Consider the following 27,499-nt stretch of genomic DNA (forward strand, 5'->3'; position numbering starts at 1 on the left):
CCCCCCGAGAGAGCCACGAGCCCCCAGCTCGGCTCAAGCCATCCCTAAAGCTTACAAAAGAAACCGGCGCAGGAATTACAATACAGGAGTTATTTTATTCTAGAATTCAACATTTTTTTTTCTTTTTTTTCTTTGAGGACACCTTAAACATCATTTCCCCCTTCCCCTGGGGGCTGTCACAGCCAACAACCAGCTCCAAACACTTTCAGTTCCGCTCTCGGGGCAGAATATCTGCTCCCTAAAGGGTCACAATTGAAGCTCCACAAGGTAAAAGAGTTCAAAAAAAAAAAAAAAACCCCAACAAAAAAACCCCAACCCAAAAAACCAAACTCAGACTACAACCAAGCAGAGAGCAGTGGTGCTTTAACACCTGAAGGTTTATGACAATGTACAATTTCCAAATCCCGTTTCTCTGCCCTTAAGCATTTGTGGCAAAACTTTTAAGCAGTTTCCTAACCAGGAACCTGACTAAACCAGGACTCCTCAGTCCACACGGCAATCGTCAGCCTAGACTAAAGCAACACTCCCCCTAGGCACAGCCTGCCTTGGTAGTTCCTGCACAACCCCTAAACTCCTCGAGGAGGGCCCCCACCACCCATTTCCACACCCTCTCTCCTCGCTGGGCGTTTGCCCTCACGCCTGCTTCAAGGTGGACAAACCCAGAACTAGTTTTAGCTTAAGCACAGCATCCAGCTCCACTTGCATTAAATACATTTATTGCAAACATCTTTACACAAAAATAGGTTCTCTCTAGGCCATTCACATGCAACTTAAAGGCAAGAAGCAACTACCTACCACGCTACAGATAAATTTAGACAAGTTTTAAGTTTGCCACGCTTGGTAAAATTATTACATCTTAGAACTGCCCATCCGTGGGCTCAGGAGCCCGAGGTGTTGTTGCTTCCGAAGCGCTGATTGACGCTGTGCAGCAAGTGCTTGGGCAGGCAATTCCAGGAACTGGCCAGCATTTCCTTAAAGCAGATGACTGCTTCCAGGCAGAGCCTTGGGGAGAGGGAAACGGCCGCCGTTAGCACCCAGGGCCGCAAGGTAAGCTCAGACTTTACGGCTGTTTAGTGAGGGTTTGTCCCTTGTCCTCGTGGAACAAAAGGAATCTTGCTCTAGCCCCTCAGGACTGGCTGCTGCTCTTTTCAGCATTAAGAGGGAGAAATGTTTTTCAAAGATTTCAGGAACATAAACGGGTCTGGTGCTAACCCTGCGCTGAAATGTTTTCAGATATTTCAGGGACATAAACCGAGTCTGGCGCTAACCCTGCACGACTTGTCTCAGATGGAGACGTGACAGTTTAATGGTGTCTCGCTTTCTTACCTTACGAGAGACCTCGGTTGTAGAGAAAACACAAGTATTTCATTGCTGTGAGCCTGGGAGGGAGAGAGAAGCGCTTTGGTTACATGGATTCACCTTGTCACGGCAGCCGCCCGGCCAGGCAGAGTGCCCAAGTCTCTGGGGATCTGCACGGAGGGACTTTGGACACAGGGACAGTCAGGGTTGTTCTGGGCTTTTTTTTTTTTTTTGGTAAAATGGTTATGCCTGCTCCTTAAACGCACACAAAGCTCCCAGCCACTGGTGCATTACAGAACTGCTGCACCACTCCTGTTTGCTCCTGGCACCCTCGTTCCCAGTCTCCCTCCCCAGCCATGTGGTTGTTTTTACAGACCGGGCCTGGCTGAAGAGCCCCTCTCTGCTCAGGCTCTGCTCCCCAGGCCTCCCAGTGATGAAATTACTTTGGGAGGGGCTCCCTGAAAACACCCCCAGGAGGAGCACTGGGCAAAGCTGTAAAAGTAGGTGGGAGATAAGAACAGGCTCCAAGAGAAACACGTGTGTGTCTCTAAGTAATTAACTAATTCACAGTTTGTTTAAATAATGATTAATGACCTGGTTTCCACAAAAGCAGCAAAACATTTCCTCTTCAGGCTTTCTTTATGCACCTCTGTCAGGCCCCGTGCTGACTGTGGGCATTTCACGCTGGCTGGGGAGGTGAAACACCCCGGCTCCCCCGGGAAGGGCCAGGCAGGAAGGGAAAGCTCAAAATAAACTCACAGCTTTAGAATGAGCAAGTAGGTTGTTGGCGCAGCCCCCAAAGACGATCACCTCTCCCTCTTCGCTTGCACAAGCTGTGTGCCACAACCTAGAAACAGAAGTCAGCACTGCATTAAACCCCCAGGATCACAAAATCACAGAAGCGCCAAAACCATCCTGCCCAAGAATGCAGGTTTAGGATTTGTGTTTATAAAGTTAAACACAGGGGGGTTCACGCAGCCACCAGTACGCTGCAGGTGTGACTAATTCAACCAGAGTTCAGAGAAAGAAAACGGGTCAGTGAAGCCTGAGCTGCTCACACAGATTTAATTTTCACATCCCTCTCGAGTTGAAAGACTGAATGGAGTCAGATTTTTTATGTTTTCTCCCAGGACTTGGGCAAACAACTGCCTCACACATGCGTTCAGCACAGCCAGGGCTTTGTCCTGCTGCTCTGAAGAGGAAAGGGCAGCAGCTCGGCCTTGTTACTGCGCCAGGAAAAAACACCCCTCCTCGTCCCCTGGGCCAAAGGAAGCTGCTGTACCTCACTCCACCGTGCCCAGAACGACGCACTCCCAGTACAGCTGGGAGCTGTACGACAGCTCCCAGTAACTCACGTGACACGAGTGTTTTCAACACCACGTAGGTGCATCACGGCAGTTTTGATGCTTTCAAAGTGCAGGTCATCGTCTCTAATTTACTCAGCAGGAAGACAAAAATAATCCTGGATGCACACAGGATTAGCCCCTGGCGAGGATGCTCAGAAAGGCAACACCCACCCGCGTCCTGGCTGCTGCCAGAGCCAGAACCCACAGGTTCCAGTTCACTCTTGTGCCCACAGTCCCAGCTCGGGGCCTTCCACAGCCAATTCAAACCCCAAATCCCCGTTTCCTGCCCTTTCCCAAGCCCAGCACCGCGTCCATCTCATCCTGTTTTGTGAGTGCATTTGATGCCCCAGCCCTTCGGGGTAGGGACTAGCACAGGAGTGTGACGTGAAAAAAAAAGGAGTGCTGTAAAAAGGAATGTGTGTCCTCTCTTTTACCAGTAAATGCTTCCTCACTTTTTTTTTTTTTAAAGTAATTTTCCAGGAAGGAGTCTACCATACCTTGGTTTTTCGGAGTAGTTATGCTCAAACTGTATCCACTCGTTCTTGCTGATGCAATAAATCCAAGCGTCGCCTGAAAACAGGCAAAAAAACCCCCAAATACAAACAGTATTCTGTGAGTTCTTTCACATTTGCTGTAATAAATACACGCTCCGGCATAACACAGTCCTTTTTCAATCTTAAATAAATCAAGCATTTTAGGAAAAACCTCATGAAACGTTGGGCTACCTGTTTGAAAACAGGTGTTTAATAGTGGTTTACAGGAGCGAAGTCAAAAGGGCAAGATGGGGAGCTGTAAAGCTCTTACTAACAGCAATTTACATTAGGTGATGCATTTTAAAAGCAGTTTAATTTCTATAAATAATAGTGTCTCAACGCACTCCGTGACTCCTGCTCTGTGGAATTAGCTGTTGACCATAAGGAGTTGGCTCACGAGTGCATGGAAGGAATTTAGCAAGAATTTAAGGTGACGAGGCAATAATTGAAGTTTCTGTGCACAACTGGTCAAGAACACAAAAGCAACAGGAAATCCATTTGGAGTGACTTACTCAATGGCTGCTTGTCAGTGGTGAATCCTCCGAAGAGAAAGAGGTGATCCGAGGAAATCGGTGTTAAGGAATGCCACGATCGGCCGACGGGGCAAATCCCTTGCGTGATTCTGTATTTCAATAAAAGCACCATAAATTATACAAAAAAATACTGCTGTTCTTTTCTGCTCTGATTATTTTTTTAGGTATTTGAAGGCTGCAACTTCATTCTGCGCAGAGCTCGTGACCCAACAGCAAGTTTAATTTTTTTAGACACAGTAAAAGAATTTTAATCGTATCGATACTTAAAAAAACCCTGACAGCAAGAGTCAGCAGCTGATCTGGAGGATCAGTTCTACCTGAGTTTATCTACCCGAGAATGCTTAAAAGAGACTAAAACTGGCATCTTCACGTTGCTCTAGAAACAAAAGAACTCAAGTTTTAGTACCTACATTTCACTCCACTCCCACGTATCCAGATTCAGATAGTAAAGATCGTTCATTCTGGACTCCTACAATAAAGCAGAGCAGGGTTCAAATACTCCGATCGGGTTTCAGGAACACAGCGTTAAACTGGGCTGGGCTTACTCTGTATCTGCCACCAAACACGTAGCCTCTGTTCCCAACAGTAGCACAGGCGTGAGCGGCTCGTGGCGACGGAGTTTTACCCTAGAAAATGTGAAATAAGAAGGGGAGTCCATTAACAAAAGAAAGAAAATGTCGTTCGACCAGAAACCTGGTCGGGCCCCTCACCCAGGAGAGCTCCCCTGGCTCAAGGCAAGCAAGGGCTCACACTTCCACAAATCAGTCACCCGAGGAGATGAAAGGCTGAGTTAAAGTCAGATTTAAGGCCAACAAGGAACAGAGAGTGAAAAAACATCCAGTAAGTCACTCCGTGTGCAGAAACTCACTTTTTTTGATGGATGATAAAAACCTCATTAAAAATGGGATTTCCTCCCCCCCCCCCCCTTCCCTCTTTAAGTGTCAAGGTATAAATTTTGCTTTAGAAGGGAGTTCAGTCCCTTCTAAACCTTGAAAACCTCAGCTGGTAAATGAGACAATGACAAAATAAATCATTAAACACTATTTTTCCTGAGTTACTTCTGAAATATTTGAGACCTGTACGTAGTACGACAAAGCAATTCTTTGGTAATCTGAATAACGAGTTACTTCTCTCAAATTTCATTTCCTCCAATTCCGTGGCACTATCACTCCATTTGCCTGTTCCTGAACTACTTGTGGGCCACTTCACCCGCTGTGTATTTGCAGTTACAGAGTGTTTTGTTTTGTTTTGGCCACAATTCAGTACTGAACGGTTACATTACAGCCAGGATGACAGGAAATCACACATTTTGTTTTCCTGAGCTCCCCACGAGCACAACGCCACCGAGGCATGAGAGAAAGTCCACATGAAAAAAGATGGAGGAGGACAGATCAGAATAAAAGGCAAGTTTCCCATTTTTGGAGAAAGGCCGCAGGGAAACGAATGGTTTAAATTCAGTTTAAATGGCCTCAGGAGATGTTTATTTTGAGGGGATGTTTCCAAGGCCTGTTCTACCAACAGTTTCCCAAATCCCTCTCTTTAAGTTGGAGGCAGGAGTGCAAACACAAGCTCTGGACGCCTCACGGAGCCCGCACACAACTAACAGTCCCACAATTAACACAATTAACAGTCCCACCTCGCTGGCCAGAGAGCAAGGCGCAGGGAAGGACGCTGGAAGGGAAGAGAACCCTGGTCACACAGCCCTAAGCTTCAGCTCCTGGCCAGGTCCCCTCCCCGGGTCGGATCAGAGTGCCTGTCCCAGGAGGGAAGCCAGAGCAGCGGCCTGAGATCTGCCCCCACGGAGAAAACGTAGCAAGAACCACTGACACACAATCAGCCCCACACGGGCTGTTTGGGGAGTCCCCCGTCTCATTCCCCACATCCTCTGGCCAGCCAGCACTAGGGATTTCCGAGAGCTCTTCTGTCTTTTCAAACTCCTGGTATTTAGGACTGGCTTACATCCCGAGGAAGGCAGGATCACAGAGCACCTGACATGGCGGTTAAAGACTGGTGACTCATTTGGGGTGAATTTCTGTCCTTCTGGCTTGTAAACAGTAAACCACATCTTCTAAAATAACGCCAGGGAGATCCAGACTAGATCAAACGGGTTGGGACGGGAGATATAACAGGTCAGGACAGCTCCACGCTGCAAATGAACGGCCCAAAGCCACCGCTGCGGGGACAGGCCACTACCTACCCCGCACAGCTACCCGGGGAGGCCACTTTCTCAGCACCCTCTTCTAACTCAACACAAAGCAGCAAAGCCAGGCTTAGCAGAGTCATGCTTATTTTCATAGGACGCTAGAAGAGATGTGGCACACAACGCGCCCAGATCTTAAGAGCTGTAACTTCAAATAACTGACGTAAGGCCAATCATTACCGTAGTTATGGGCTGGCTCCAAGTGAAAGTTTCAGTGTCCAGAACATGCACGTGGTCGTTCCATCCTCTCGGAAGACCTGAATTCTTTAAAAATATTAAATAAGCAATGAGGCTGAATAAACACTAATTAAATATGAAAGTTTAAATAGAAATTATTTCTGGCTTTACTTACCCAGAAAGAGGTTTCATCAAATTCAAAAGTTCCCCGTTGTTTCCCTTCAGGAAAATAACCATAACCTCCAAAAAATATTAGCCTGAAACAAAATTTGCATCGAGATCAATTAGAAATGCAATCACAAATGTTGCTACAAATCAAAAGTTCTGCAACGGCTGCGCTCAAACAGAAGACAGGAAAACCAGGGCAGCTCCCTTGGCTTCGTTACTTCCCATACGTCTACGCTGCAGGTTTTCCAGGTGTGGGGCCCCGTTTCTTGCCCAGTCGCCCCCACCACCCCCACGAAATCCCTCTGTGGCTGTTTCCCAGGCCTCAGGCTTTCAAGCTTTGCTCCGCTTCCAAACACGTGAAGCTGCCAGGCCTTGCTGTGCTGCAGCCGTTGCTGCCGGGGCTCCCACACTGCAGCTACGGGGGTTTTATTCCCACCGTTTCCCAACTCTGCCCTTTCCAAGCCCTCTGCCCATTTTTCCTAAGCCCGACACGTTCACAGACACTCCCGTGGGAGGCAAAGTGTTACCACTTGGGTGCTGCGGGGCCGCGAGCTCGGCGGGGCAGGAGCAGACCCAAACGCGCTGCCTGCAGTGAGGCTGCTTGGGAAGTTTTTTTGTTTTGGGACAGGAAGGCATTTTCCTTTGTTGCATTTTGTTTCAAAGCCTGCAGAAGTTACCTTTGAGCAGTCTGGTTTTGCCGTTCTTCTGGTTTTTAAAATGTGATTTATCTTTATGTTTGGGTTTCAGCATGTATTAGAAATTAACGGCATCACTTTGCCACAAATTCCTATTGGGTTATGAAGTAACAGAAAACAACCTACACCCCCTAACCAAACACCCACAACTCCAGCCTTGCACAGATTTACATCTCAACTGTTCCCATCAAGTATCGGCTTTCTCTCCACATCAAGACTCTGAAAACTAGCACCATGGGCAATTTTCCTGCCTTTCACGAGTCTCTGCAGCAAATCACACGGCAAATCCTCTTCACAGTGAGCTTTCTCTCTACGTAATGCACAAAGCAGCACTGTTTTACCCCCAAACCACTGTACACGCCTCAAACACAAGGGCTTACAGCATCCCTGCTCTCCTCTACCTCAGCAGAGCCAGAGGTGACACAGGCAGGACAGAGGAAGGCCGTGCTGTCCAGGAACGGCTCTGTAGGAACAGCTGAAACGCCCACCCTGCCGTGACACCACAGAACCCGTAACTCTGCCAGCTGTGACCAAAGGAGGGCTCGAGGCCCCTGACCGTCCCTTCATCTTCCCCTCAGCCCTCCCCAGCCCCACGCAGTCCTGAGAGCGCCCTGCTCGGTGGGGATCAGCCTTTCCAGCTTCCCCTGTGAGGGGACAACTCTGGCCACGTCAGCCCTGACCTGTGCCAGAGCACTCTGGAGTCCTCCAGGAACCCTCCGAGGAACCAGCCCTGGGTAGATGCTCTGAGACGAGGGCTGAAAGCCTCCCCTGAGGTAATTCACCCCCATCCCCAGCCTCCCGAGCAGCTGGGATGCAGCTGGGATACAGCGAGCTGGAGGAAGCAGGAAACCCCCTGCCCACAAGAGGCTCTCCCCTCGGTCGGTCCCCCCGCGCCAGGAGGATCTCAGCACACAGCTCCCTGCCGAGGGGACTCACACCACCGAATCGGGGAGGAGGGTACAAGGCAACAGCAACGTGCTGCACATCAGCTCATCCAGCTTCAACACCTTCTCCTCATCCTCTTTCTCTTCTCCAAGGCTGGCAGTGCCTAAAGGCCTTCTGGCATCTCTGGGACACTACCCCAACACATTAAATCAGCAGCAGTTCCTCTAGCACGTTCCTCATTTTGTGCAACCAGCACAAAACACCCCAAATTAAACAAAAAAGATTAAAATGTCTTCCTGCTCTTCATCACTCTCACAGAAAGGCAAAGTGTCCCACAAGACGTGACCAGAAGATTGCTTTTTGTGAACGCTTCACAATTCCCGAATAATTCCCGATGCGGCTGCGGGGAGGAATGAGGCTGACACAAGTAACCACCATGCAGTGGCTTGGGGAGATTTGCCTGTGACGAGGTTACATTTTGGATTGTGACTCACACAGAGTCACACATCCCCAAACAGGGAGTGAGGTTTTTCATTTAGCAACCGTTAAAGGACAGAACAGATCTAAAAGCCTGGCTGGGGAAGAAATCCAGGATCTTCCCGAAGCACAGGTGTGCAGCAGGTAAGAAGTCCTCCTGCAGCTCTCGTTGAAACAAAAAGACAAAACAGTGACAAGACTAAGAGTGATTAAAAGCAAACACACGCGCAAGGTTGGCTGTGCTGACTTCGTTGCTGGAGCCTTACTTGTTTTTGTAAACCCAAACGCCAAGTTTGTCCTTTGATGAAGGGGGTACCCCCTGACACTCTACTCTGACCCACTGCAGCACTTTGTCCGTGGATCTGGAATTCAACATGTAGAACTGTAGAAAATAAAACGATTTTTTTTACCCACACAGTTAGCTTAAAGCTTAAATCTGACTGATGTTCAAATATTAACTTTTAATTAGCATGTATCGGTATAGAAATAAATTTAAAAGTTCTTTTCCGAGCTGCACAGAGCACTGACAATGTTTGGAACAAAATACGGATCCAAAGATCCTTATCTTTTTGCAGACTCGAGCCTCAAACACTTTATATAAAAAAAGTAACAGGACAATGGACATTGAGTTTTACCATCCAAAAGCTGCCACGGGATACAATGAAGGGGAGTACAAAGTAGCAATTTTCTTACAATAAAAAAAATTTTGGGTTAAAAAAAAAAAAGGTGTTTTTTTTACGGTATCATCCTGTCTCTGCGTGTTACATCATTTTACATGGAGAGAAATAGCTGATACACATATATAAACTAACTGAAAGAATACCACAGCAGGAAGGAAGCAAGTCACATTTTATACATGTAGTTTGTTTCTGACTATTTACAAGCATTACATCAAGCTACTTTGAGTTTATATTTAAGAGAGAGGCCAAAACTATTTAATTTAAACCACACTTCCAGAACATCAGGAGGTATTACCAGAGACTCTGGAGAAGAATAACGTTTCAAACAACGACAGAGCAGTTACGAATCACCTCCTGATATTATCTGAGAGAACTCTGGGAATTCCCATCTTGGAAAAGAAGCCAACTCAAAAGCACCAAGGTGATACAATTTATAGGGTGAATTGCACAAGAGCAACTGCAACTAAAGCAAATAACAGGTTGTGGTGTTTCTTCAGAGCTGTAAAGCTACCGGGGTACAATCACCATGTGAAATGATGCAGAGCTGAAGGTTGACCTGTTTTACAAACATCACGTTATCTGACCCGTTGCAGAGGAATTAATACACTGAACTGAACTGGTAAAAGTCAGCCAGCTAATCACCTGCATGGAAAAAAAAAATAATCCAAGCAGTAAGCACTGTATTTTGTTAGTCAAAACCTCTTAGGCAAGCACAAAAAGAATTAGTTCACATCTGGGGAAGCTGCTGACAGGATGAGAAAGCTCGTTATCTGCTTCCACAAACTAGAGACACAGCCAGCAGATGAAAATATTACCCTGCAGAAGCCACGGAGGACGCAGTGACTGCTCAGCATCCCCCATTATTAACATTTAAGCTCTGAAACGAGATCCAACCTGTCCAGTCATTCACAAGAAAACCTTCCCATGATTCGCTGTTAGACGTTTCTTGCTTTGGATGGATTTTAATGAACTGAAAAGGCCACCTCTCATTTATAAAAAGTGGGAACAAAAGCAAATGAGGAGAAACTTATTTATGAGGAAGGGTTTATCTTTGACTTACTAACCTTGTTGGTATTGCCACGTGCGTGATGTCCTCCGAAGAGGTACACCACTCTGTCTACACACACGGCACAACTTCCTGACATGGAAGGTGGAACATCTCCCTCTGTTTTACTCTTCTTCCTAGAAGCACAGATTAAAATATTTTATCTGATAAAAATGAACAAGAACGATTTTCCCTGGGGTGGAATTTTATACCACCACCGGTACGTTTTTAATCGCAGTCGGTCACTGTGGACCATTCAGTTATGAGTTCTTGCAGGTTTAACAATTTAAAACACTAAACCTGGTATGACGGAGAGGGGCGGGGAAAAAGCTATTTAATTAATACATGTTTTGAGGGGGAGGAATCCCGTCTGCCCAGTTCAGGAGTTTGCTCTGCCTTTCACATTCAAAATCCCCAGAAAGATCCCCAGGCAAAGAGGATGCACCTGTCTAAACTGAAGGTTTCTATTTTGCTACTGGATTTTTTAATGTTTGTAAACATTATAACCACAAAGTTGAGCTTCCAGCCCACGGCCAAGGCTCTCCCGAGCTGCAGGGAACTGGTGCTGAAGCAGCACTTTCTGCAGAGCACCGAGGGGACCCGGCTTTGCAGCCCCAGGCCCTCGCTGGTGACAGAGCCACAGTGCTGGATTCCCTTTTCTCCCACTATCAGGCAGGTTTCACCCAGCTTCCAGGCTCCCTGTGATCTAAAATGACACAGTTGTTTCTCTGACCGCATCAAAATTTAAAACCAACTCTTTAAAAAGGACAATAAACTCAATACGGGCTCCCTCACCAGCGTAGCACCGCAATCAAAAATGGCACAAATACAATATTCAGGTGCTATATCCTATCCCAGGCACCCCAAAACACTTCACATTGTTGATCACACACTCCTGTATAAGCTGATCTGTCCGAGCTGCCTCTCCTACTTCACCCTGTGAAAACGTGTTTGTTGTTTTCACAGAAAAAAAAAAAAATCTGGAAAAATTTTACACATTTATGCAGCAGTCTGATAGGTGGGAACAAAGAGATCAGGGAATTCTCTCTCTGTTCAGAGACCCTCATCACACTTTCTATACTCATTTTATCTTCCCCCCACCCCACCCCAACCCAACCCACAATTAATTATTTACTGTACCATCTTCCAGTTTCCATGTTGTAGATCCATATTTCATCTCTAGGCAGGTAGAAGTCATAAAATCCCCTAACCTGGGCATTCTGCAGAACAGGTCAGAAAAGAAAAAGCAACATTAGAAGAATGTTTGACGTGTTGAATTACAGACTCCTGTGAATGTTTACACCCCCTTGGAGATGTAATCACAACAGAAAGCAGCAGGAGTGGTGCCTGCCACACTCCTTTACCTCTCACCTGCATAGCAGCCCTCAGAGAGCAGCTATTTGCCTTTTTTAGCTTCCGCTGGGGGCCACACAAGCTCTCAGCAGAGCCAGACTGGGGTAAGTGGAAGTTAAACCTCCTTTTCATAGCCCAATCAGGATAACTAGTGTGCACAAATGAGCCAAAATTTCCTTTATAGTTCCCCTGCTCCCTACGTGACACCACCAGAGCCATACACCAAAGCTTTGTCTTGAGCTACCGATTTATTTACCGAGTTCGTTGAGAATTCATCTTCATAAACGTCATCAAAACTGTCAAAATTGTAAAATGACTTGGTTCTGCTGGCAGTACACACACACCCCAGGGTGATAAATAACCAACTCGTGATCGTTAATTAACATGCAACGTGCAGTCGCGCTGATAACTCTGGAAATAAAAGCCCTGTTTCGCATGGTGTGCACGTCAAATCAGTTTCTTCTTCTCCTCCAACAGACACGGGAGCTGACAGAGGCAAACGCCACCCCGCATCCCACAAAAGTTATCTGTTTGCCAAGATCTGCATTGAACAGGGTTTATTTCAATATTTCGAAACTCTTGAATGTCACATTCTAAGCTGTTAACTGGAGCTTTTCTTTTCTGGGGGAGGGATAATTTTAGAGTCACTCCCAAACTAATGGGACGTAATTCCCAGTACCACGGGTGGCAGAGGGGTTACCTAAGGAGGAGAGCAGCTTACCTTGTAGCCTCCCCAGACGTACATGCAGCGCCCGTCGGTGACGGCCACGTGCCCGCTGCGCTCCGCTGGGCTGTCGTTCTCCAGCTGCTCAAAGCTGTCCTCAGCTGGAGCCGGGAGCTCTTCATCTGCCTGCAGGTCTTCGTTATCATCAGCCATCTCGATACGGAGCTACGTGTACAGAATAACACACTGTGGAGCTTTGCAAACCACCAGTTAAAAAAAAAAAAAAAAATAGAAGAAACTACACAGCTACGCTGGCTCAGCCTACGGCTCCTGAGCACGGCGCAGCTCAGGGGCAGGAGCAGCCGCTCTGCCAGGGCTTTGCTACATGCTGACACTGGGAATTCAAAGCCCCAACTGTGGGAGGAATTAAGGAATTAAGGCAGGAGGAGACGCTGGAATCAGCCCTGCCAGGTCATCCTGGAAGCTGCCTGCACACTCTGCTAACAGAGCAAGGGGGGACCCCCGAAAAGCCAAAGTCTCCCCGTCCGCCTGCTCCGTCCGCTCTCAAGTTTTCCTCCAGCTCAGGAGTTGAACCCGTCCCCACACAAAGATTTTCAGACCCAGATCAAAAGGTCGGGGGAGCCGGGCAGTGCCAGGGACGGCTGCGCGCAGCCTGGCAACGGCGGAGCAGGCAGAAGGGCCTGAGCGAGCGCCGCCGACCCTGCGCGCCCACAAACCCCTCCACTCCTACACCGCTCCCCACAGATTTTTCGTTTAATTTGAACCGCTTCAGTGATGGAAGCGCTCACTACACCCCCTTCGGTGGTTTATTTTTGAGCTTTAACGACGCTTCAAATTAAAAAGCCTTACCCACAGCTCAACAAAATCTGCTTCAAGTTAACCGGGTTTTTGCTGACCTCTCCCCCGCGATCAGCAGTCTTTTGAACAACCCGGGCAACTTTAATTAACAACCTAACAGCCTGGACAACTTTATTTTTGACAACTTAAGACCCCGGACAACTTCAATTTTTTTTTTTAAAAAAACAACCTAAGACACCCTGGAGAACTTCTGTCCCCCTTCAGCAGTTCTCCAGCTCCCGTGCTGAAACACTTCTCACAAGCCCCCTGCAATTCCCAAGCCCTCCACACCCCCCTCACGACACCCCGTCTGGCCTGTCCCGTCCGCCCCTCCCCGGCCGAGGCACTCCGGATCAATGTGACCCGTGGGGACATACCCCGAGAGCGCAATGCGGAGCGATGCGCCACGGCCGGACCCATCCACCGCGCAGCCCCCGCCTCAGAGCCCCCCCCCGCACCCCCGGGGCCTACCGCGGCGGGGAGGTGGCTGCGGGGAGGTGGCTGCGGGGAGGTGGCTGCGGGGAGGACGGCGCTGCCGCCCCTTCCTCCCTCCTCCTCCTCCTCCTCTCTCCCCTCCGCGGCCGCGCAGCGTCAACATCCGCCGCGGGCCGCCGCTTCCGGCCGCGCCGCGCATGCGCAGTGCCGCCCCACGGAGGAAAACCCGGCCTGGATCTGCGGCGGGGAGTGTGTGTTCTTGGTGGTATCCGTTAAAAAAAAAATTAAAATCCATTAATATATATTAATACTAAATACCTAACAGACCTAAAATTACGGCTGCGCTACGATACCCGCGTCACAAAGTTTGCCTTTATGTTACAACTTTGCCCCGAAAAACTCCCGTTGTAAAAATGTCCAAAAATGAACCAAAAGGGGTCTCGGTTCAACTCTCTATAAAATTTTAATGACTGTGCTCCTGTTAACTAAATATTGGAAACAGAAAAATAGCGAGTACTACATAGGCTCTTTTTAAACAATAAATAAGCATTTTTTTTTTAAACAAGAATTAAATACAAACTTTACACATCCAAAATACAATATACAACCTATTTCAAAAAGGACTCATTGATTACAGAAACATAGTAAAACTATATTATGAACTGCACGTAAGCTTTCCTATAGAAGCTGCTCGTGGCAGCTTTGTTGTTCAAGTTCCAGGGGCAGGTTGACTGATTTTTACTCATTTTGCTACTGGGGTAAGAGCGCTGGCTCCATCATTTGACTAGATGGGGGATTCAAACAATAAGATTCAGTGGTGTTAGACGATTAGTTACCTTTTTAAGACTGAACAAGTGTGAATCTTCCAAAGATTCTGTGTTGAACTCATTTTATCTTTTCAGAAAGGCTGATGTAGTAAGGCTGGAGTAAGATTTTAGACTTAAGCCGTATTTTGTCCAACTGGGAACATTTTCTAACATCTGTCACCTTCAAAAAAACAAGTGGTATGGACTGTCTTAATTCATTAAGACTACAACAGCAGAAGTTAACAATATATACAAATGAAGTTTTACCAGTTTCCTATAACGCAGCAAACAAAAGAGACTTCCATAAAAAGGATTTCTTTGTTCTCAAACTTCACTTAGAAACTCAGCTTAACATACAGTTGTTCTGTAGCATTAGTAAAGTTCACTAACAAAAGACTTTGCTGTACACCCTAAATAAACCAAAGTGTTCAACAGTTTTGTTGCCATTGTTCATGTGGTATTTAGTTGACTTTGTCTTTCAGTCTCAGCTTTTTTCTCCTGCCGGTGGCTAACTGCAGCCCAGAAGGTTATCTTTTTCAGCACTTGCTGCAAAAGTTTGGATGGCAAGCATGGTATTTGATTCTTTAAGAGAGTTGCGTTTTTACCAATGCAGTCAAGACACAACCTGAAAAAGGAAAAAAGAAGAAAAAAAAAAAAAAAAAAGATTTAAGTAAATGGTCTATAACTAAAAAAGTGACATCTAATAAAAGCTCACGATGGTCATTACATATGTTGTGCTTGCATGTGCAGGAGAGAGCATTAAACACCACCAGTGTTTAACTGCTGTGGATTGCCATATGTTGCATGGTTCAAATATTTACTGAGGAGGTAATTTTATATTTTACCAGCCTATGTAGGCGTCCGTGGTTAAAGCCCGTGTGTAAAAGCAGAGTGCCATAACGATTTACACTAGACTGTGCCAATAACCCCAACTCACCTGAGGAGTGAGTAAGGTTGAGTCTGAAATATCAACAAGTCACTGCAGTGACCCTGAGTGACAGAGAAAAAAAAATCAAATTAAAATGACAAACAGCCTATCTCAGAAATATTGCTGTTTTCTAGATTAACATTTATTACCACATGCATAATTTAAAACTGAAATACCTAAAATAATTATTTATAAAGATTCCGAATAACAAATTCCTTCTAATAAGCCTAACAAGGGCAGGAAAAACCCCTCCTAAATTACTTTCCAAGAACACCTAAGGTCACATCTCGACCCACCATATGATATGAATCAACCCCATAATATCAGCAACTGTATTAATTTTATTTTACATTATTTTTGAATTATCATAGTGATAGGGTTTCATTATTCAGTTTACTGACTGTGTCCATGAAATGCAAGTCATCTTTGCTTCCACCAAACACCATCACTTCTCCTTCTTTTCCAAGGCAGGCTGTATGCCACAATCTAGAAACAAAATTAGAAATAGAATTAGTGACCAAGTAACAAGCAACAGTCATCAGCAAAACAAATCTAAACCCAAAGTGTTTTAAGGGTTTCAGAGAAGCAGTAAGTTTACTTCTATCTTAACAACTTCTCAGAGACTCTCCTCCATTCTTCACATTCAAGTTTGGTTTGTTTTTTTTTTTTTCCAAAAGACTCTTGCTATAAGGATAGAAGTTCCTTTTAACCAAAATGGAAAGAGCACTTTTCCCATCCTGTGATTCCACTACATATGCACGCAGAGCACTGAAGCCTTACTGGCCTCCCTACTTACCGAGAAGAATATTTTATTTTATTTTACAAGTCGCTCTGCGAGCTGCAGAAGCTATAAATCCTTTATCAACCTGCACCTCGAGGCAGAGCTTCTGTTCTTAGGGAAGAACAGAGAATAAGTGCCGAGCACTCACTGGAGCCAACCCATGATGAGAGTCTCTCTTTTCTGTTTGGCCACTTTTTTGCACCAGAGTATGTTGGGACTTTGTATCTCTTGAGCTTCCTACTTCTTCATCAAATACCACAGAAATGGGCAAATTGATTCAAAATGTACACGGGCAGGAGAGGCAGCCAAACGTGCACAGAGCCCTGTGATGTAACCCTCACTTCTTAGGAAACCAAGACATTATTTCAGAAGTCTTCTGAGGTAAAAAATAATCCCTTAAAATACGATATTACTCATTTCTTTAACAATATAAAAGGAGAGAGCAGTGTGACTATCCATCTTATGATAGATCATTTTGCCGGATGATTACATTTCATACAGAACAACGTATTTTTGTCATTATTTGACTCTTCTGTACTCCAGTTATGTAAGTATAGTTCTATATACTTTGTCTTATTTATCACTACTTCAACAAAATGTTATACTGGAAAATTTTTAGAAAACAAAATAACTATACAAAACAAGCTTTTGCCAAGAACAGCTCTTTTTTTTTTTTTTTTCCTTCTTAAATTTTCCACTATTTCTTTAATTAATCAATGCTAATGGCTTTAAGGCTGTGGGGTTTTCAGTACTGACTCTTATCCATGAACACTAGGATGAGAACTTCAGAACACAAGTTACCCTGTTTCCATTTTACACTTCCCCTAAAGATTCCTGGGGATCATTTTCTATGTGTCAATTATATCACACCCACAAGTAAATTTTGTGTTGTGCATATAAAAGCACATGGTAAAAACCCCCAAAAAACCAAAACAAAACCTGACTTGTAAAATCTTGCTTGAACAAAGATTCTGCTACTCCAGCAGCTGCATGTTGCTAGATTTACTTTTTATCAAAATCTAATTTTTCTACTGGTGTGTCACCACTGAAGTAAGTATCACAAGATGATTATCACCACAGAGCTCTGGCCCTTTGTCTACTTAAAAAATTAACATGTACCACTAGAACTTTCATGCAGAAGTCAATGTTCTCACTTTCTTACTCCATTCATATCAGTAATTATTCACCATTCTCCTTAGGCTAAACTGTATCCCACCTTTTCCCTTCCTCATACCTGTGGATAGATCTGTCTCTGCCTTAATCTGCATTAGGAAAACTCGGGCCTGGACTTCATCATCGAAGAACACTGGGAAGCCTTTCCTGCCTTGACTTTGTTGGCATCCTAGCTTGCAACCTGATGCTTTTTCTACAGACTGACAGAGTTTATGTCCTCTCACAGCTGCTCTAACTTATCACCTAAACATTCTAATAAAGCATGTTATTTAAATTATTCTAACTAGAATAACAGAATTACATTGCAATGAAAACACTGGGCATCTATACATTAAATAGACAATTCGGTCTGTATTTTAACCTGGCATGCAAAACGTTAGCTGAAGTACAACTGATGGACAGAAAGAAGAAAAATATTTTCTACCCATACAGAATCACAGCTCTGTAACCTGGAAGACAATTTTTTAGAAATTATGAAAAAATGAAGGCTGAAGGAAATTATTCTTCACAGAATTTAAGGAGGGAATCAGTCTGGCAGAAGCATCAGGAAAATACACAAATGCATGTGATATACCGTGGATTATTAGAAAATGACAGAAATACATAAAAGAAGTATACATAGATTATTGCCAGTGCATTCCTGCTGTAAAGTCAAAGGAGTGACAGGACTGACTTAAACCTTTTTCAGCTGCAGAGATTCTGCAGTAATCCTGTGTAAGAACAGGGGTACAATTATGGTACAAGTACATTCAGACTAGTTCAATATATAGACAGGTTTTTGGTATGGCTCCTTAGTTACGGAAAAAAACTACTGAAGTATCTTTTTTTTAAAAAAAAAAAAAAAAAGGGGGGGGGGGGGGCAAGGTCCTTTATTTCAATGAAGAATTATGTCAGTGAAAGGCCACTGCCCTCAGCCTACAGACTGCATACTGAAATCTTCACATGGTGGAGAACCGTAGGACACGTTTGGACTGGAGGGAGCTCGGAGCCTCTTGCCAGCACGTGACCCAGAGGCTCTGTTCTCTCAGGAGAGAGAGCCCAGCAAATTTAGCAGCTTCAACCCTCTCTGGTGTTTCTGCTGCTGCGCAGAAGGTGGTTCAACAGCCTCTCTGCCAGTGCAGCCCAGTGACAGCTGCACTTTGTAGTCTGGGATCCCCCCAGGATGGGACCTGCCCTTGAACTGCCTGAAACCCACCTGGGCTCAAGAGTCACAGGCTCCTGACATCCAGCCCTACCACCACCTGAGGCACAGATGTTAGTCCAGCTTAACTGCAGAGTAAAGGCTGAGCTGCAGCTCCTGAGGCTGCTGCCTGTAGAAAAAGCACATTCTGTCCCTTCCTGATCCTTTTTCATGATGCACCAGTAAAAATAATTACAGAAGGTGAAGCAGTCCACTTCAGCAGTTAACCTTTATGAGACCATCCATGTAAAGAACTGAACACAAAGACAGGCATGATCCTTGACTGCTAATGACGTGCTTTGTTACTTAAGGCAGTTGCCAGTCCCTTCCTGTACCAGTTCACTGGTGGTAAAAAGACAGAAAATATTCTATGAAGCTAACGTGTAAGTTTATTTGGGCTTGAAAGAGTTTGAAATACAAGAAAGCAGAAAATTTGGTCTAACAGTGCTGTTATGTTTAAAAGACACCGTAGAATGGGATAAAACAGGAAGAAAATTAATTGAGGTAAAGATATTTCAGCAACAGAAAACAGAACATCAGGCAGGAAGCATGCAAATGCCAGACCAGAATTATACACTGTGCTAAAAGAATGATACAAAATTCTGCTGAGAGTACCTGGGTGAATGTGTAGAATGAATTCTACAGCAAAACAGTTCCATAGTATTTACATTATAAATACAGAGCATACTTCAATTACTGTGTTAAAAAAAAAAAGTCTGTGCTCTGATACAGCAAGCACCTGTTTTCAGGGGCAGCTGCTGGTTCAGAACATGAAATTTGCTTTATCAGAAAGAATCTTTTTCTGCAGTCTTAAACTAGAGAGGGAAGGGGAAGAGAGTTTGGAAGAGACAGCATTGTTGCCAGTATGAGCAATACCCATTCTAGAACTAGGTTCTTTTCGGTTGGCAGTCCTAGAAATAACAAAACTCCACAGTCATCTACTGTGCTGTTTAGTGCTAATTCAGTTTTCCAAAACCGTAATCAAAATTAACTGCTTCTGCTCAGGGAAAAAACAAACAAACAAACAAGGTATTCTGTAATATTTTTGAACCCCAAAAGGTACATCAACATTTTCATGGTTGTCTCCCCCATATTTCTAATAATGTATCAATGTTCATCAACTTTTATTACTTTCATAGGTTATTAATTCTTCAAAAGTTATGTGATACACATTTTCTTACATAAAAATACTTTGGCTACAGAACATCAAGGTTAGCTGGACATCCAGATCCTTCATCACAAAAAAATCTTTAAATACAAGTAATCAAGTATAACAAATATAGAAAGTAATAATGCTGTTATCAGGTATGAAGGAACAGAAGTTAGTAAAGCAAACTATTCAATCATACTGCATTATTTTTTCAAAAATACTCTTTACAATGTAGTTTAAAAACATGGTTTAATAATTTAAATTTACTTCATTTCTTAAAATGCCTAAATTTCAGCAAACATCATCTATTTTTGTATACCTAGGCCTACTCTTAGGCAAATGGGTAAGTTGTTTCCATCCATTTGTTGTAATGCTGTGAATCCAGCCATCACCTACGATATAAGAACATACATTAGTACTTTTTCTCTGGACAAAGTATTACCTTTTTTTTCTTATATACAAAAAGCTCTGTGTTCTAAGAGCAGATTATATTAAGAGAACAGTACATTAAATTACAAAGACTGAAAAGATGCAAGCTAACTTAACGGTTCAATCACAAAAAGCTCACTGTGTTGAAATCTGGAATTAAAACACACTTCCCATTTTTCTGTTGGATATGTTGAGAAAATTGTCCCCTCCCAGTGGAATACCTTGTGACACTCAAAACTATTTTCACTAATTTCACATTTTTTCATGAAAAGAAGTTGCCTTTTCTGGAAAAGGAACTCAGTATATGACTGTCCTACTTCCTACTTAATGTTTTGTAGCTGTGATTTGTTATTCATCTCAAAATCTATATTATGTTGACATTGTTTGTATCTTTTTCCTGCAATTGCTACTGATACCAAGTTACCTCCTGTTCATATCAAAATACATCAGACTTTTGCCTTTATTCTCTTAGATGATCACTTGATGAAAGATTTATTATTGTATGTTCTCACTGTACTACACAATGTGCTCCTATATTTCTATAAAAATGATGAGATAGCTAGAGAAATACTCAAGCACCATGAAAATTCTGTAACAAGATTTAGGTCTAACTTGTCTGAGAAAAACAACAGATGTGCACACTACACGAGGTGAGTACTGAAGTATACAACAGAATTACAATCTCTAAATTACTTACTTAAAGGAACATTATCAGAACTTAGTCCACCAAAAAGAAAAAGTCTGTCATCTCCTATCGGAGTCAACGTGTGCCAGGATCGATCTTTTGGTTTCTCTCCACTGATATTAATTCTTGGTGAAACAAATAAACAAAAACAAATTTTCAAAGAATGTTGAAAATTAACCTGCCAGAAAATGTAATAGTTAATTTAGTTTGTCCTAGAACAAGCCTGGATATTTTCCCCATGAAAAAGCTCCACTTATGCAATCTGAATTTACTCTCGAGGAGAGTGGTGTGCAAATCTAAATGAAATAATTTTGTGTAGTAAATGTTCTCTGAACAACCAGTTATGTAAATATCAAACATAAGGACAAAAGCACTGACTGTTATTTTGCTTGTTTTCTTAAGATCACTGAAGCCACTACTTCACGTACAACTAAAGGCCCTTAGGACAGCAAAGAAAGGGCTATATATTCCAATAAACTGCACAGGACACGTAGGCAAACACACTCAGTTAATCTGTGATAAAATTTAATGAATCCTGAGGGCCTACAGTCTCTCCACTCCTAAGAATTAACGATCATAAACGATACAAGGACTGTGGCTTTAGCTTTTACCCAAAAGCTACTACCTCTTCAACCGCTGTGCCGTTTAACACAATGGTGGGTCACCCAAACTTTATAAATTTTAGTAAAAAGTGGAATTCCTAAGTACAAAACAGAGGGAGGTTTATTATTCAAAAAAAATCTGTTCATGTTACAAAAACACAGATTTGGTACCGATTTCATTTTAGCTGCACAGTTCATTCATTATGCTTGAGATGAGACTTGAAACAGAAAAGAACCTGAACATAAGGGATCCCCTATAGTGGGTGGCCTGAATTCACCACATCTTAGGTGTAGTCATCTTAGGAGAATCCCAACAGAGTCAGCAGGGAGGAGTTAAAGGCCTCCAGAGGGCATCAGCCCACCTGCTATCTTGATACTAAGCAAAGAGGCAACTCCTGTTGTGAAACACCTAAAGTTAGACACAAAGAATTTAGGCCACCGCATCTGCAGTATGTCCTTATTTTGGAAAGAGAATGGAAAAAGCAGGTGCAAACCCCTGTAAGCTCTCTTGCGGGGTCAGAATCTTAATCAGAGACTGTTCAGAGCAGAAAGGAATGTTCAGTCCAGGTAGACTATATCTCAAAAAAAGTTCCTTTTTTTTCCGCTTTGCTAAAGTGAGTGCAATATACACAGATGTGTGCTCATCTACAGTAGGAACAGTGCAGACAGTCATCTCTATTTCCTTTGTAATCGATGAAGAGAAACAGGTCCCTGAAAAGCACAACTTGTGATTTATTTTAGATGTCTACCTTAGCAGCAGTTGGCTCGTGCCCAAAAAGTGCCTGTTTCTCTTAACTGAGCACAGAGGAAGCCTCGGGTGAGTAATAGAGGCATCTGCAGTTCAGTTAGAGGAATTTCACTACTGGTGACTGCTAAGCAGTTCTCCATCTGGAAGCAAAGCCTGAAGAATCATAGCTAATTAAACAGCGACTGCAAAACTGTCCTACTAAATTTGGCACTGAAGTTGAAGCCAAGTCACAATGTTGGAGTGCCTGCTTTGCACAGCTCTTGTATAAGATGCTTCTAAAATTGGCAAAGGGGCAGACTGTGCTGAGATACAACAGGCTTTGATGTTTAGAAAAATATATACCAGATACTGATGGGTGATAACGTTTCAATCTTTCACTCTACTGATGCAAAAAAATTATCGCAGTAACAGAAATAATGTAATATGAACATTTCGAATAACAGGTCAGTGGAGCTCTGGGAAGGTGAGGTAACTTCTGGGTAGTGGCAACTAAAATGCATATTGCAATCTCATGCTGGAAGATATTCCTGGATTAATAGGTTAGTATTACACAATTCCTTAAGAAACCTGCATAGAGTTGAGTAAGAAAAAATACTTGACAAGACCGGTTAATAAGAAATCATGGGGCTTTAAATAAAGTCATCGTTGCGTTTGGAATGTTTCTTTTAGGAGAGGATGGCCAATAAATGAATTTGAATGCAGGACTGTACAAACCAAGTCCTCCTCGCTGGGAGATCTGTACTTTACAGAAGAACTTCAAACACCTGCAGTCAACTTGCCTCGGTCAGCAGCGTTCAGACAGTGAGCATTTTAATCTGTGTTAAATCCTCGTTTGGTGATAACTCACATGGCAATCAAAGACAATCTCTCTGCAGCTGCACAACGGCTGAGAATTCTGTTATCTGCATCTGAAAGGCTGTATCCTGCCCAATTTTTAGTTCATCTTTGGATCAGAAATCTCAGTAGAAAGGAATTTGAAGCTATAGCATAAGAAAGAAAAGGTTCCTTGCAAGAAACCCCTAGAGGAGAGAACAGTCATCCTGGCAGCAAACAAGTTTGAAGGAATTTCCCCACCTGTAAAACACTGGAATGGGTTACACTAGGGCTCTTTACAGGCACTTTTCCGCTGGAAATGGATTGTCTGATTAAAACTATTCAAAACTATTGCTGGTACTCAGAAGGATAGAGAGTGGTTTTTCTTTACTTCGTGCTCTTAATGTGTAACTTCGCTGGTCTCAGCAAGCATTTCCTTGCTATATAAATTTCAGACATAAAAAAAGGAGAGAAATAAAACCCGGCCTGTTTATCTGTCTTACTTTACAATGTTTGTGTGTGGAATCATGGGACTTTGGGACCAAGTTCTTTATATTGGAGATGATCCCTACAAAAGCCCAGTTTCTAATACAGCCACAGATATTGATTTTTATGAAAGGAAGCATGAAGCCAGAAATAATTTTCCAAACAATTTGTGCAAAGAGGGACTATAAATTGGACTCAAAATAGAAATGCTAGTTTGTTATTGTCCCGAAAGATACACTGAGTTTTGCTCCTTTTGTAATTAGGAGATGAAATCACACAGAGGTATTGTATGCTTGTGCATGCTGACAGGTGGTCTGGTAATACAAGATGATTTTACTATGGTGGATATTTAATAGCCACAGACAAATTATTTGTCAAAAACATCATCTAGTCCCGTGAGAGTACCCTTTTACCACCCCCCATGATTTCCAGCTGGCAATGGCTAATCTAAATTTTGCCATCTGTGATAGTCTGAATTATATTTCTCAGGTTTCCCTAAGATCAGTCACTTTAGTAAGGGAAGAACAGCACTCAGGCCTGTGAAGCTTCCTAAAAGACCAGCCTTTGATTAGTCACCCCTCTAGATATGAACAAATAAGAACACTTTACCTCCTGTGAGGTGCCACCACAGCAGCAAAGACCCTCTTTTTTCCCTAATCTCTTAAATCTTTTTTTAGTCTCTCTTAAATCTTTTTTTAGTCTCTCAAAGACTCTGTGCAGAGGTGCTAGAGAATGGCTGGATAGTAGGCTCCTAAATTTATAATGATCAGGTCTGTACTGAATTATGGGTAAGTCTTGTGAGCTATTTGTGGATCACAATATAGAAATAATAGAGTACTGGAACAATCTGCAGTTTTTAGGAATGGCTGCATTTAGTATTCCCATCCTTAGCCTAAGTGTATGTATGTAAAAATCAGTCTGTTGTATTTGGGTCAAGAACAGAAAACAGTGTTAAAAACCTTCAATATCAGCTTTCAAATTCCAAACGAAAGGGAACACTGGCTGACGAGGACTTAAGACAGAACTTTGACACTGACATCCCTCCTTCAGGGCTTGAAATTCCTCGCATTGACTTGCCACTCAACTGTCACAGGTTTCCTTTTTTAAAGCAACAAAAAGCAAGCCAAACAGCAACTGCTCATGCAACAACAACAACAACAGAAAGGAAGCAGCTAGAGCAATAATCTGAATAATCAATCCACTCAGAGGTAAAGTCTCAGAGTGACAATGCTGTCATTTAGGTAGAACATTGTTAATTTTTAAAGAACTAGCAAAGAAAAGGGGGAATGAAACTGATTAGTTAGTCATAAGCGCTAATTAAAGAAATCTTCAAAGACAAGTTTTTTTGAAAGGACACTGGGTGACTTCTTTGTCCTGCTGCCATCAACAGCAAGAAGGAATGGATGGAGGATTGAGTCCACTGCCTTGCTTCGCTCTCGGCTCAGAGGGCAGAGGAACACACTTGGGGCAGGATCAGATCAGCAGGCAGGAGTGAGTAAAGATGCCATCACGGGCACGTAAGGCCCTGGAGCAGGATCGGTACTGAAACATACTCCAGAGAGGTGTATTTCATGGTCTTTTATGAAATTACTATTAGGTTACCTTGGGAATAGGAACAGAACAGTGGTTATCACCCATCAGTTCCTGTTTATCTCCTGGTTCGTCTATCAACTAATGATATAGCCACTAATTCTACACATGTAGTAGGCACCATCATAAATCCTATATGCAAAGAAATATTAGGGAGCATACTAATACCTGATTTAGTTTAAAACTGAAATATTTAGGTCACGCTTTTACTTAATTTTAAAAAATATGGTTAAGATGCTTATCTTGGAAGGGGGGAAAGATCCGTCCCCAATCTGCAACCATAATGAGCCAAATATAGATAGTAAAATCAGTATTCAAAAAGACATCAAAACTAAAATTCCATATGGATAAATGTACCCGTCTTGAAAACGAGGATGTTAAATCACTACATGCTGTGCTTAAAATAGCATCATCAACGCTTTGGTGCAGAACAGAAAAAGCTTAGTAACCACCACCAAATTAAATTAAATTGAAATCACAACATAACAGCTGTTAAAATAGTCCCCAAACTCCCATTCTCCTCTTGGAAAAGCTACAAAATTAGCACTGGAACTATTTAACAGTATGTTTCAATCTGCTACATTCAACTTTAAGTGTTATAGAGAGAAACCTACCTTCCAGACCAAGTCCAAGTGTCTAAATTCAGGCAGTGCAAATCATTCATTCTAGTTTGCTAAAACAAATAAATAAAATCCCAGGTGTGTTATATTAAGCAAACAATCAGCAAAGTATTTCAACGAGGCCTTCCCAGGACAGAATATTCCAAGTAACAATATTTTGAAGAAAACTGTACCCATGTGCCTTAAAACAACTCCGTGTTATGTGGCAGATGAAAAGCATTTCTTCTCAAAAACCCCATACAACCCTCAAAAAACTACCTGTCAGGAATATTTACAGTAATGCAACGGCAGTTTGGGGCCAATTTTAGCTTTTAATAATAGTCTAATAGTGAAGAACTAAGTGATATTCTGTTCCTGCAAATGTATTCAGTTTTAATCCATAGAATTCATGGTAGGTAATTGCAGAAGGTATAATACTCTACATATAGTTTCCTCTCGTTATTTTTCTTTGCAATCTGATCGGAACTCTGCATCCTCCTGCCTGGTCACTTATTCCTTGAAATATTCTAACAGGTACTGTACTCAGTGCATGACATTCCGCAGTAAATTCAGCACATCTGCGTTCTCTCTTTTCCAGAAGACAAGCCCTTTCACAAAGTTACTACTAGCAGCAACAAGGTTTTATGACTGTTTAGCATTTGCCATAAAAATAATAAAATGTATCAACAACAATGGAAAAATCAATACACCTGCATATCTGCCTGTGTTTTGAGACAAAGAAAGTAATTGCTTTAGAAACATAAAGTGGGGGGAGAATGTAAGAAAGAATTTCTTTGCTTTAGACTGTAGCAATATTTTCAATGGCTCGCAATACACTTGACTGATACTCGTGATTCCCCTAGGTACTACAAAACAGTATCTGAGAAGAAGGGAAATGTATCTTGCCTTACCTTACAATTTCTTTTCTCCTAGGGTAGTCCATAGATCTATTAGAATAAGCCTTTCTCCAGCTTGCAGATCCTTTGAGGCAGAAACTAGACTTGTCATTTAAGTTAGAATAGGAGTAGTTTTACCCCTGAGAACTCAGCCAGTTAGTGAGTTTGAGAGACTTCCAAAGCTGTCCATCAGAGCTATGGAAAGTCTCTCGGGGTATTTCAGGAAACAGCAAGGTTTTCAGGATAGCTATGGGCTCCTCTGATCAAGTACATGCTAGCCCTTTTCTGTCCTAGGGAAGAGAATGTTAACTAGCATTTTGGAATGCCTTCAGCGAGGCCAGTAGGCTAAAGAAAAGCAGAACGTGAGGGCTTTTGTGCATTGCCTGAGAAACTTTATCCCCACAAGAGGGTGAATTTAACAATACAGTGTGGTCCAGCTGACAGCTCGTGGAGCAGAGCTGTCTTCCATGACAAGTCTGTTCAGTTTCCTGCTCCTTCAAGTGGCTTTGAAGGAGGTGAGGAACAAATTATACAAGCAGAAAGAAAAATTCAATTACTGAGTATCTTCTGCTGTACCTGTAGACAGCTAGACACTTGGGGGTAGCGTGGGGAAAAAGCAACATCCTGGCCTCTAGAACTGAAAGTATTTAATCATCTTGGAATAACACAGTTCAATATGGAGGACATCTATTAAAGAAAGGGAAGAAAGAAAGTTGCTGTTGTGTTGGAAATTAAGGTTTCAAGAAGATCCTGTTCAAGACCTCCTCGCTGACTTTCCTTTCCTAGGCATTAGGCAGAAGATGGAGTAGTTTTCAGTTTCTTGGTCCCTGGGAAATCAATGTATTATAATCTTTACATTCTCATGATTCAACAGATTGACAGATGCATAATTACATCAACCTCATTTTGAATTCAAAACACAGCATCAGTTGGACATTTACATCTAAGATTCAGTCCTTTAACATAGCTTTAACAAATGAAAATGCCTTTCTACCCGACCCTTATTTGGGCAACTGTAAAGCACACAGTCAGGCTGTAGTATCCTCACTTGCCATATGCAAAGTTTTCTTGCAGTTTCTCGTGTATTTCTAAATGCTATCTACTATATTTAATCTTTTTAGCTGATAATCCTAAAATGACTCTTAATTGGTTTAAAAGCATCAAGCCTCGTAAGAGGGTTTGCATTTTCCTTTGAGCTGCAAGGACTCTACTTATCTACCACATGTTCATTTATTTGCAGCCCAGCAAACATTAACCAGGATCTGCTTTGTCTCAGGATTAGCTT

The 27,499-nt window shown here is 42.9% G+C and overlaps 2 protein-coding genes across 3 annotated transcripts in view; both read right to left on the minus strand.

The window, feature by feature from the left end:
• Positions 1-75: 75 nt before the first annotated feature.
• KLHDC2 (kelch domain containing 2) lies at positions 76-13,538 on the minus strand. 2 transcript variants are annotated; one of them, XM_074909032.1, is made up of 14 exons: positions 13,385-13,538; positions 12,113-12,280; positions 11,179-11,258; positions 10,058-10,175; positions 8,580-8,695; positions 6,264-6,345; positions 6,092-6,175; positions 4,257-4,337; positions 4,122-4,180; positions 3,691-3,800; positions 3,143-3,215; positions 2,059-2,146; positions 1,327-1,379; positions 76-1,002 (listed from the first exon to the last, which is right to left on the minus strand). In XM_074909032.1, exons 2-14 carry the CDS (start codon positions 12,266-12,268, stop codon positions 879-881), a joined length of 1,224 nt encoding a protein of 407 aa, XP_074765133.1. In that variant the 5' UTR covers positions 12,269-12,280; positions 13,385-13,538; the 3' UTR covers positions 76-878. The 2 variants fall into 2 exon arrangements, with proteins under 2 accessions (XP_074765133.1, XP_074765134.1); XM_074909033.1 differs by having other exon boundaries at positions 13,291-13,404.
• A 260-nt stretch (positions 13,539-13,798) lies between these two features.
• Positions 13,799-27,499, minus strand: part of KLHDC1 (kelch domain containing 1) — a 30,405-nt gene continuing 16,704 nt past the window's right edge. The window contains exons 8-13 of the mRNA XM_074909038.1: positions 25,334-25,392; positions 20,493-20,605; positions 19,686-19,758; positions 15,484-15,568; positions 15,092-15,144; positions 13,799-14,779 (exon numbers count right to left, since the gene is read on the minus strand). Coding sequence (XP_074765139.1) covers positions 14,605-14,779; positions 15,092-15,144; positions 15,484-15,568; positions 19,686-19,758; positions 20,493-20,605; positions 25,334-25,392 — 558 coding nt within the window. The 3' untranslated portion in view covers positions 13,799-14,604. The remainder of the gene's footprint in view (positions 14,780-15,091; positions 15,145-15,483; positions 15,569-19,685; positions 19,759-20,492; positions 20,606-25,333; positions 25,393-27,499) is intronic.

Source organism: Athene noctua, chromosome 6 (genome assembly GCF_965140245.1).
Source record: "Athene noctua chromosome 6, bAthNoc1.hap1.1, whole genome shotgun sequence".
Lineage (NCBI taxonomy): Eukaryota > Metazoa > Chordata > Aves > Strigiformes > Strigidae > Athene > Athene noctua.